At 48.4% G+C, this 12109-nt stretch overlaps 1 protein-coding gene across 1 annotated transcript; it reads right to left on the reverse strand.

The window, feature by feature from the left end:
* Positions 1-1130: 1130 nt before the first annotated feature.
* DUSP6 (dual specificity phosphatase 6) lies at positions 1131-5714 on the reverse strand. Its single transcript, XM_042889807.1, has 3 exons — positions 4902-5714; positions 4035-4472; positions 1131-2671 (listed from the first exon to the last, which is right to left on the reverse strand). The coding sequence occupies exons 1-3, from the start codon at positions 5302-5304 to the stop codon at positions 2364-2366; spliced, it is 1149 nt and encodes a 382-aa protein (XP_042745741.1). The 5' UTR covers positions 5305-5714; the 3' UTR covers positions 1131-2363.
* Positions 5715-12109: the final 6395 nt, after the last annotated feature.

Below are 12109 nucleotides of genomic sequence, written 5' to 3' on the forward strand. Positions count from 1 at the left end.
AGTAGGGACGCAGCTATGTAGGTTTCTACAAGGAAAGCAGATTAATAATCCACAAAGAGGAAACTGGCTAAAATTATCCGCAGACCATATTAAAAAAAAAAAAAAAAAAAAAAAAAAAAAAAAGAGTCACTTGAGCTGCAGCTGGACAGGAAATTGCTAGAGCTGCTTGCAAATCTCCACTTTGAACAGAGCAGCACAGGGAATGCCAAGAACGGAAACCGTTCAAAACTGGATTAGCACAAGCCAAGTTTAACTGCAACCCACTTCTACTTTCACAGTTTATGCACTCAATCTAGGCCACTACTTCATGAGACACTGACTCACTTTTTTCCCATGTTTTGATGCCTTTCATTTCACACACTCACAGTTGCTAAAATTACATGGGATACGCTCCGGCTGCCCAGAACCGTGCAGAACTTTCAGCTGTGGCCCAGCCCCAGGGCCTTCCATCTCCCCTGCCCCACATGTGGACCCTGGCGCTTTGGGGCACTGGTCCTGGGGGTCAGGGACGTTTTGCAACTGCAGTTAGCCCCTCTTTTCCCTCCCACAGAGACAGGGCTGCTCAGAGGGGCCAAAGAGGATATGAGGTGACCACGGGTATATAGGGATGCTTCCTCCATGCCTTCACCTGCTCAGCTGCAGCACAGTCTGACAGAGACAAATAAACATGGACTGACAGCAGACATTGATGGGGCTCTGGAAATGAATTTCTGCCATACAGATAAAGGGATGGCAGTCCCACCTCCTGTCATCTGCAATGGAGCTGCCCTCACTTGTAAATAAATGGAAGAAACAAGCTGCTGTAAAAAAAAAAAAAAACACCAGCTCCTTGTTCTAAAAAGTGATCCTTGTGCCCTAGGGCCAGGTGCATCTCTGGGGCAGCAGAGAGGTGTTGGGATGTTTTGATTAACCTAAAGGCCTCCAGAAGCCTTCACCAAAAGGAGGCAAGGACCGAGCCCATGCACTTTATTCATTTAGGGACTGGAGGACTGAATGGCAAAGCAAGGCCTTATTGTCTCAGGAGCTGTACAAAAGCTGAAAACAATTACCTTTAAGCAGAACCATATGTGCATGTGCCATTCAACCCCACCCACACAGAGGGACAAGGGAGAACAAAACCAGCTCGGTTCTCAATAGCCAAAAATAGTTATTTATTTATTAATAATTTAAGGTTTTACATTCTTACAATAAATTCCATCTTAAAACTTTTACACCATGAATTAGACTCTCCCTTATTGGCAACCGTGTGCAGGTTCACTGTGCGTACACACAGGTACAAATGCTCGCACATACTTCCAGTTTTATACAAAAAAAAAGAAGCAAATATTGCATTTGAGGTGAAGCTCCCTGAAGAATTTGTACAGAGGTAATGCACTGTTTAGTACATCTGAAAGTTCTAAAAAGTGATCAAAAATCTTTCGCATTCAAAGACAAATCTCCTCCCAGATGATCTATTTACAAAAGGTAAGGCAAAAAAACAAAATTAATTTAATTTAAAATATATATATACCATGTGGAAACTACATCAAGAATGTGAAGGGAAAAAAAAAAAAATCACCACAAGAAAAATATATGAAGGAAGAGATTGTACTTGTTCACTAACATGACTTTCAAACTTCGCAAACTTCTCACCATTGCCATTTCTCCCCTTGGAAAGCTTGTCTCAACTGAACAGTAAGATTGAGCATGCTGCAAATATGTTCTTTGCCATAATTAAAACAAACAAACAAACAAACAAAGCAGAATTTATGAAGAGAACAAAAACTTAGGCATCCCTTGGATTGATTTCTTGAATACATATGAATTTAAAAAAGAAAAAAAAAAAAAAAAAAAAAAAAAAAAAAAACAACCTGAAAATCGACTTAAGATTAAATATTTACATTGATCAAGTAGAACACTACCGAGCTCCTGGCAAACAAATACTCCAAGTACACTATGCTGAAATCTCTTTCTTTGGCTCCTCTAAATTAAAAAGTGACAAACAAAACATAACCAGTCTTCACTGAAGACAGAACCTATGTCACAGATCCAGAAGCACAGAGGGAAGTGGGGCAGTCCCAGTCCCGGGAAACATGTGCACAGCCCATCCAGCCCCACTGTTCCCCTCTGCAGTCCTTGGGGCTGGCCAGCGGGACGTGGCCACCTGCGCCCAGCCTCCATGGCCTCCCAGAGCTCCTCGCCTTCCCTCCCGCCTCAATAGCCGGTTCCGTGCTGCGTGACCCTTTCTAGCCTGCGCCGGCTGCTGCTCTGCAGTGCCACAGGCCAGAAAATAGAGAAAGCTGTGTTTTCTTTCTTCACTGCCAAAGAGAAACCAGTGAGGAATGATCCCATGGAACGGACAGGAGAAGGGAAGCTGCGAGAGTTCACGTGGACTGCAGGGAGTCCACCTGGAAGACATTCTGGTTGGCAGGGGTGGTGAAGTAGAGCTGCTGGTTGGGCACTCGGTTGTCACAGGGGCTGCTCAGCCCCAGGGTCCGCTCAAAGTCCAGCAGTTGACCCATGAAGTTGAAGTTGGGTGAAATGTTGGACTTCTTCATCTTGACGATGTCATAGGCATCGTTCATGGACAGGTTGAGCTTCTGCATGAGGTAGGCCACCGTCACCGTGACTGAGCGGCTGATCCCTGCTAAGCAGTGCACCAGGACTCCACAATTCTTCCCCCGCGCTTCATCTGTGCACAAAGAGGCAGAGAAGGACACATCAGTCAGGGGCTCGGAAAACGATCTCACAACACAAATAAGATTAGCATCGGGTAAACAGAAAAGGCCGTTCTGATCTCAGCGGCAGTACCACGCAAGAGTTAACTTCACCGGCTTAAAACCAGGACAAGAGGCGAATCCCCCCCAAGTGCATGTACAGGAGCCCAAAAGCTGAGGAAACTAAGAATGAGACAAAGGGAGTACGCCACATGACACTGCTTTAAAGTCGGCTTTAAAAGACACTCTTGCGCTTGGAGATTTGCTTTAAATTCCTAGTCCCCTTGCCCCAGCATGGAAATCCTGCAATATGTCACTGAATGCCTTTTATACAGACCAGCAGACTGCAAAGGTCTATTAAATTATTCCCCAACTGTTGTGCAGCTAACAATGGAGGTATTCAGGCATTTTAAAAGAATGAGGGAAGTCACAGGGGACAGCCCATTAGGAGGAACAGGATGTCAACACTGGTTGAAAATGGGTTCCTTTGTAATAGGAAATGCATTACAATGCCTGGAGATTAGTTTCTTTGTGGCTTCCAGCCCACATTTCTTCCTGCTGGGCTCAGATTACCTACATTCTCCACTATTACCGGTATCATTCAACCGGATTACAGCACAGCTTCCCAACAGATAATGCGGTGCTCACCCCACCGCACCCCGATGTCAGCCCTCCCCCAGCAGAGGGGGAGGCGAACGCGACGCCTCGAGCCCACGGGAACGCGTTCCCAGAGCCAGCGGATAGCGGCACAGGGCCGGGGCACCGCGCCCGAGAGGTAGATCATTATTACCGTGGGATTTAATTAAAGCCCTGACTATACATTTGCCAGGGATGCCGGTTATGAGTAACTTGCATTTAAAAGCTAAAGTTAGCTCCCCAGAACGTTTCTTTTCATTATGCTGCTCTCCAGTAACCTCAAGAAAGGAAAAAAAAAAGGAAAAAAAAAACAAAAACCCAACAAAAGACGCATAAGCCACCACTAGCTCGGGGCTCATTTGCCTTATCCCTCTCCCCTAAGAGGAGATTTAAAAATAACCCCATCCTGCACACTACTCAGTCCCCAGCTTCACTCAGTGAGGAATTCCCAGCACCAGGCCAGGTATGCAGCTGCAGCCTGCACATGGCACGCTTCTCCTCAATAAACCTTCAACCCTTAAGCCGGATTTAAATAAATAAATAAATAAATAAAAATTAAAAGATCAGAAAGTGGAGCATCATCTCCCAGAGACTGCGAGAAACGCTGCTACCGCTTCTCACCCAAAATCTGTTTGATTTCTGAGAAAGGAATGGGGGTTCTGCTGCTCGCCACGGAGCTGCTGGCCAAGAGCGGGGTCTCACCTATGAAGGAGATGGCCTCGGGGAAGAACTGAGACAGGTTTTGGCTCCAGTGGTCTGAGATGGGGATCTGCTTGTACTTGAACTCGCCGGCGTTTTCAAAGAGATTGGGCAGGTTGGGGGTAACATTCAAGATGTATTTTATGCCAAACTCTTCTAAAACGTCCAGATTCGTGGAGTCCTTGGCACAGCCCAAGTAGAGGTAGGGTAAGATCTCCACGGGGAAGGAAGGCTGGTTGGTGGAGAGCGGGCTGCCATCCGAGTCGGTGGCACTATTCGGGTCTCTGTCAATGTCAGACTCGATGTCTGATGAGGAATCGGAGCTGATTCGGAGGCCTCCCAAGCCCAGGACGGGGAGAGGAGGGGAGCTGCTGCTACACGAGCTATCTAGGTTCGTTTCGCAGTGCAGGGCAAACTCGGCCTGGAACTTGCTGAAGCCACCTAGGAGGAAAGCAAGGGGGAAAAAAATCGCAACCTGATTGATATATATATCATGGCAAGCCTGGGAGAGCTCAGTCTGCAAAGGGACATCTGTTTCCCCACCTCCTCGAGTCTCGGGAAAAAAAGGAAAACGCCACACTGTTGGCAGACGGACTGACCCAAATGAAGGTTTAGCGAAATCTCCCGCTGCTGCACGGGGCTCAGAGAGCCCGGGATTACAGCCCGGAGCCGCTCCGCGCTGCGGGGCGCTGTGCGGACGGTAGTCCGCTTGTCCGGCCGTCCGACCTTCTCGCTCCCCGTCGCAGCCCTCCAGCCCCCGGGGCCCCTTTAAACAAAGCGGGGAGAGGGAAAAGCCCCTGCCCGGGCTGTCAGCGCGCAGTGCCCGGGCCCTCCCGGTCCCTTCTGATAGAACCGTAGAATCTCGCTCACCTTCCAGATAGAACGCCTTGCAGCCCTCGTCTTTGAGACGCTTGAGCAGCAGCCCCAGCACGGACTCGCCGCCAGTGTTCTCGTTCCAGTCGCGGCTGTGCTCGTCGTACAGAACCACCGTATCGGTGCCGCACCGGCGGGCGAAGCGCTCCCGATCCTCCTCGCTGCTGGCGACCAGGGCGCGCAGGGGCAAGTTGCCCTTCTGCAGACGCCGCAGCATGATGCCGGGGATGGCCACGTTGATGGCCGACTCGATGTGGGACGACTCGTACAACTCCTGAGGTCGGCAGTCCATCAGCAGCAGCCGGTCGTTGCCCATCTCCAGCTGTTCGTTCAGCCACGCCACGGATTTACTAATCGCCATTTCCGACGCGAAAGGGACGGGTCTGAACGTATCTAGCATGAGGAAGGACGGGGGGCGCGGAGCGGGCTCGGGAAGCGCCCCTCTCTCTCACAGGGGCGTGCGGCCGGGCTGCGGCCCCGCAACTCCGCACAACTTATCTCCCCCCGCCCCGGGGAAGTGAATCACGCAGCCCCCCCGCGCCTCCCCCGCGCCGGGCGGCGGAGCCACGGGAGGGAGCAGCGGCTGCGTGTGCGTGTGTGTGTGTGTGCGCGCGGCTCGCGTGCGTGCGCCGCTGCCTGCTGCCCGCTCTCCTCTTTTTTTTTTTCTTTTTTTTTGTCAATGAATCCCTGAATGAACCTGCCTAATCGCCGCTGCAGCCCGAGCCCTTGGGCTTTTCCTCCGCCCCGAGTGAATGAAATCCAATTAGCGTGCCTCCGAGCAGGGCTGCCCGGCTCGGCGCAGCGCGGGGCCGCTCCCTCCCGCCCGCCCCGGTGCCGGCGCTGCCCGGAGCGCTCTCCTCTCACCCGGCGGCTCTCAATGGGCACGGTCGCGCCGCGCTCAATGGAGACATTCTGCGGCGCAGCCAATGGGGGCGCGCGGAAGGGGTTGTTGCCGCGGCGACGGGCCGGCTGGAACAGGTTGTGTTGATGAATTGTTAATGAGTTTGTCATTCACAAAAACGGAAAGGAATTTCCGCTCCGGATAAGCCGAGTGCAAACAAGCGGCTGCCGCGGCGGGTGGGGGCGGCGGGGGCAGGTGAGGGGGCGCGGCCCGGTGCGGCTCTGCCGCTGCTCCGCGGGGCTCCGGCGGCACCTTCCTGCCCCCCGCGCCCCTTCCCTCAGCCTCACGTCCCCCCCCCCCCAACAGCCGCGCCGGGGCGGGGGGCGGGGGGGGGGGGGGGATTCCGTTGTCACGAGGGGCGGGCTGCCGGCCCTGTCCTCAGCTGATCCCCGCGCAGGGTGAGCTCCCGGCTCCCTCCCGGCTTCCGCGGCCCCGCGCCGTGCCGCCTCTCGGCCGTCCGCGGATGCGGTCCCGGCGCCCCCCAGCCCGCCGCAGCCAGCGGAAGGACGCGGGGGCACGGCGGAGCGGCGCCGGGGGCTGAGCGGGGCGGGGTGCGCCCGGGAGCGGCGCGGGGGTAAGTGAAAAACCAGCAGCGAAAATAACCTGGGAGAAGCCCGGCTTGGACGCTAATCCCGCTGCCGGCGTCTGCGCGGGGGTAACGTCGTTCCGCGGGGGCTGATCCCGCTCGCTCGGCGGCCCCGCGCTGCCGGCACGCGTGATGCTGATGGGACGTGGCACCCAGGTGGCCCTGCAGCGGGGCTGTGACAGGGCCCTGCTGCCCGGATGAAAGGCTGGAAAGCGTTCTGTAAAGCTTGTCCTGCTCCTGAGCGCTGTCGGTGCTCAGCACAGCATCAGAGCGAAGTAGAACTCTGCTTTCGTTATTATTATCTTTATTGTTATGATTCCCCCTTTCTGCTATATTTTGGCCTTCTCACCTAGGTAAGGGCTAGGGCATGACGGCCAACTCTTTGGAGCTGGCATGGTAAAAATTATAGGTCTATCTGGAAAACAAACAGGAGTGATACCAAGTGATGGCCCTGGAGATGGAGGTGGAGGCAGTTTTAGTATAATACTGTGGCAAGTCCCAGCAAGCTTAATGCAATGATAAAATACAATTTGCTCTTTGTCGTCCATGTTGTTATTAATTGACGTTGTTCCCTGGGCTTACAGTGTGCATTGATTCCTTTTTTTTTTTTTTTTTTAACAACACAGACAAGATTAGTCGCATTTCAGAGTTTGGATTTGAAAACAGGGGAAAAAGAAAAACAAATTATCATCTCAATTAAAACATACATATATATGTATTTCTATGAAATGCTTCCACGTTCATATAAGGTAAACTTGCATCTTTGACGACTAAAATATTTTAGGAAGAAAATATGTTGTGATTGTCATCTTCAGGGCATTTTCAGTGACGTTTTATGGCAGTAGTTTAAAATAAAATTCTTAGTCATTCAGCATTTTAACTGAAAGATATGTGTTATGCAAGCAGTTTATCAAACCCATTGAGCTACCTGCCTAGTAGTAATGCAGCAATAAATGGTGATAGCGTTTAAGGCCATTTTCATCATTACTACTGTCAGATCTGATTGAAATACTATGAATGTTAAGGTTAAATATATGAAGGCAATAAATATTGATATGAAGGATGCTCAAGAGAGTTGTGTTTCCCAAATGGATCTGGGGGCAGGCTTGTTATGATGATGGCTACTGCCAGCTCATTGCATGGCAACAATTTGAGAGTGGCATTTGCAGAGCTGGGAGCCAGACAGGAGATTCTGCGCTGCGCTGGAGTTGAACACGTGCAATAAAAGGGACACCCTCTGTGCCAGGACCTCCCTCAGCACCCACCAGCTGAACATAATTCGGGGAGATTGAAAGCTATATTATGCTTTGCTATCTTTGTGTTCACATGCATGCATGCCCTTGCTTTTTCTGTCTGAACCATTTTATGCTGTCAGTTGCTGAGGATGTGCAGGAGTGGACCATGCCACCATGTGGTGCTTTATTAAGGACCAGATCTATGGCCCAAGCATCACCAGGTCACTTATCTTTCAGCTTCCAGAAGGTTTTATAGCGTACCTCAGCAGTAAGAAGAGCTTGTTCCTGTTCACCATTGTTATTCCAGTTAAGGCAGAGGAAGCTTTTGAACCCTGCGATGTTCATCTCTGGCTAGTTCAGGTTTGTTTGCTTGTTTTTTCTTTTTATACCTCCCTGGCTGTGAATGAAACCTCCTCATCCCAGTTCAAAGCATCTTCATCACAAAAGGCCTATCTGGCTGACCTTTTGACTGTAGATGGTGCAGAAGAGAGTAGAAAATGGAGTTCAGCATTGCTTAGCTGGTTCCTCATGTTCTTCCCTGTAACAAGAACCCCTGAGTTTGGCAGATGGACTTTCTACACAGTGTAATAGGAGAGAGAAGCACCAAAAAAAGGCAGATACCTAAGACATTTTGAAACTGGGCCAACTGGGCCACTGAGAGCCACTTCACAACTTGGGACACTGAGATAGTGAGGCAGAGGTATCTTCAGGGGGCTTAGTGCCGGTGAGGTTTCTTCTTGAACTGGGAAGAAAGGATGGGAAAGTGTTTTCATAAGTGCTTTCTTCCTCTAAAGATGCAGGTTCACAGCTCTTTTCCACTTGACCTGGAACAGAATTTGACTGTAGCCTGTCCTTTTATGAGGAAAAAAAAAAAAAAGGAGGAAAAAGAAACGGGAAAGGCTTTTCTGTTCCTTTGATCCAACCTTTCCCATGTGGCAGAAATAAGTATTTATGATAGCAGGAGCCCCAGCCTTGGTTTTCCACCTTCCCACTGATGGTCTGAATCAAAGTGGCAGGTGGGGAACCTCTGTCTCAGGGCTGTTTTATGTTGGTGAAGTAAATGCAGAGATTGCCCTATGGAGGAGGCCAAGGAGCATGAAACGTGCTGGCATCAGGGCTTTGGTTGAGATGGAACTCAGCTCAATGCTGGTGCGCAGGTGCTTGGGAAGTGTAATGGAAACATATTTTTCCACCGACAGCTCACAGTTAGCCATGAATTTTGAGGATCACGACTGTCAGCCTTGACTGAACAGGCCTCTGTGATGGCAGGCATTCAGCTTTTGATGCTAAAAGCTAGACATCAACTCATCAACTAGTTTTTTCTCTTAATGGGTGCCTAACTTAGAGCCTGTGAGCCTCACCTCTGGGTTTAGATGTGAATCCTTCTCTCAGTTCCTTTTAATTTCAGTAGAAGTGAGAATTAACTGTTTGTGTGAATTATCTATTTGGAAATAGAAACACACCAATTATCCCAGACGAAACCCACCATAAAATGCAGCATGTATGGTGTCAGTACTTTCTGTGCAGGGTCCTGTAAAGGGAGAACAAAGTGCCCTGTGAAGCATGTTGCTGTCTTATATAAAGCACAAACAATTTATGGAAATAGTATTTCACCGATAATTCAATGTCCAATTATTCACATCTAGAATAATTCCTGAAAGTCAGAGAAATAAAACACTGAATGGCTCCATTTAGGAAATCCTTTTGACTCAAGTGCTTTCCTTGAAACAGCAAATAGCTGGATGACCTCAAGCCCATATTTAATTGTGCCTCGTAATAAAGTAATATAATTAGCAATTACTTTGGAATGACTTTAATATACTTAACAGCTACTATGGAAATGCATTTATTCGGGCGGCTTTGTTTTCTCTTGACTTCTGTTAGTACAAAATAGACTCTTGTCTTAATGGAGCTCATACCTGAGTTCCCCAAATTTTTCCTCAGGGCACGCAGAGTGAACAGGCTTGTTTCACAGCAGATCTATAATAGCTATAAGGCTCTCTGTTCTTAGAGAATGTAACTAAGCCTACAGGAGGGCAAGAAAGGCAACACAGAGCATGCATGCAGTGTGTTGGCTGGGCACACAGGCCAGCACTCTGCTCATTTTTTTCTTTTCTTTTCCTCCTTTTTTTTTTTTTTTTTTTTTTTTTTTTCCCCCAGTACTACTTGCTAGCACCAGTTTTGGTGGTATTCACCTGTGTGTCACTTGTAGTCATTCACATTCTGCTGGCAACAGAAATGTGGAACAGGTGGGCAGCTCTGTCTTAAAAATAATAGACTTGAACAGAAGGCTGTATGGGCATACTTTCCTTACAAATAATTACATGTTAATTGGAAAGCTTTCAAATAAAAAATGAACTGTACAAAGGAAGCAAAAAGGAGAAGCAGTCTAAGCTTCAAGAGGAGTAATAGAACAGTGATTGAATGAAAAGACTGATATTCCCTTAAGTTTAGTGGCAGAGAATAAATCAATAAATTAGCTTGCATGTTGGAAACCAGATTTGTATGATTCTGTTACCTCTGATGAGGAAAACAGCAATCCCTTTTCATAATTCCCAGTCTGTGGTGCAGGAATATCATGTGGTTTGCATAGAGACAACTATGTGCTTATTTTATTTCCCTGCCAGTGCCAAAGAGCTCGGCTGTGTCCAAAGTCTGTTCCCTTGCTTTGCATTCTGGTGTCTGTATCTCTGACACTGCCTGCTATTCAGGCAATGCTATACCAGGCACGCGCATCACCACAGATGAGGTGGCTGAGAAAATGCTGTAATCTTTTTAGTGAAGCCCATTTTGATGTGCTCAGAAGGGCTTACTAGGCAGTAGCATGTGGGCTTACCTGGGGAGGAAATAGTGCCATCGCTGGAGCATGTCACTGCACTAACCCTGTCCCATTTTCCTCCAGTTCACTCATCCCGCAGGGAACCAAACCTGACAGTGTGAGGCAAGTGTAGAAAGCAACTCTGTTCCCAATGCTGCACATTTATTTTCCTCTGCACTTGCAAGGTCCCCTGATCCCACATCCCTCTCTAGTTACTCACTTTAACCATGGGAATAAAACCTGCCCCTGGGATAGCTGAAGGCTTGCTCTAGGCTGTGGAAGGCATCATCAAGCCGTGGCTCTGTACGGTGCAGTTTAAATCAGCTGTGCAGGGAGCAGAGCAAGGGCAGCAAATTATGTAAGAAAAAAAGATCTTCATCCTGGCACAGGCATATTCAGGAAAAGAATTGTAGCACAGCTATCTCATGTTCTGGTTCCAAAGAGAGGCAATTAGGAATCTAACCCAGGCATGAACAATTCAATTTCTGCTGCCTGGTTTTTATATGGTCCCTGGAAAGTGTTCTGGGGATCTGCTGGAGCCGAGCATGCAGTTTGGCTCCAGGATATCACAGGAGTAGGGAAGTGGACAGACACATGTCCTGGTATCTGCAGCACCCGCTTAGCACGACTGCTTTGCTCTTCCACGGTGTAACCCCCGTGGGGACCTCTCATGGGCAAGGCAGGACCTGCACCAAGTGCAGTAAATGTACTGACCAAACTTACTGTCTGACCTAGGTGCTAAAATGTTCTACTCAGTTAAAAAAAAGAGATCAAATCACACGCTGAATTTGAAGCACCAGTGGCATCACTAGTGGGAACAGTCAAGCTTTCTGGTTCAGTTGGTTCAGTTTGATACACTTTGCCATGCTCCCAACCCATACATATAAACAGGTAGTGGGAGATGAAAGGAAAACTGCCAAATTACAGTGATTTCAAGGAGACACCACACCTCCTAATTCTCTAATTTATTTTTTCTGGAAGCTTGAGAGACCTTTGTTGGTGCAAGAAGGAAACCCACAGAAACAGTTTGGTGTATCTAGAACAAATGGGGAAAGGCTAATGCCCTAACCACAGAACAGCATTTAACATGTCTGGGATAGTATTGAGTTGTGCGTGTTAATAGAAAAATACATATTTAAGGTGTACTATCCTTTTAAAAGGCATGTATCTCAAAGTATGGGCATAGTTGGGCATAGTAGTTATTTCTGCATCTTTGATTCAGCGCTTAAGAGCTTTGCAGTACACAACACAGCCTGGGTGCGTACAAGAGTAATTGCTGCCAGTGTTGATTTGAGAATTTGCTGTTGTTTATCCTGGCTTTACTATGCTTAGATATTTATGAGGTCTCTACGGTAGAACTGTCCAACCTAAACGCCAGGTTGTCACTTGGTATGCTGTGGCGTGATGATCACAGTGTTTTTTGTGGTCACAGTTTATGTTACTCATTTGGTGCATTGGTGTCATCAGCATACCACAAAGGTAAATTAGATTCAGTTATTACTTACTCCGAGTTGTTTTGTAGTATAGCTGTGAAGTACCATTTTCCCAAAGTTTCCTATTCTGGCTAGAGTGTGCAGATAAATCTCTCTTTGAGTGCTGACAAGAGGTTGGTGTAGAGATGTCTATACCCCTGTGCTTTCCAGGGATGTATTGAAGCCTCTCTGC

Source organism: Lagopus leucura, unplaced genomic scaffold (assembly GCF_019238085.1).
Source record: "Lagopus leucura isolate 7727_CA_CO unplaced genomic scaffold, USGS_WTPT01 Super-Scaffold_100159, whole genome shotgun sequence".
Taxonomy (NCBI): Eukaryota; Metazoa; Chordata; class Aves; order Galliformes; family Phasianidae; genus Lagopus; species Lagopus leucura.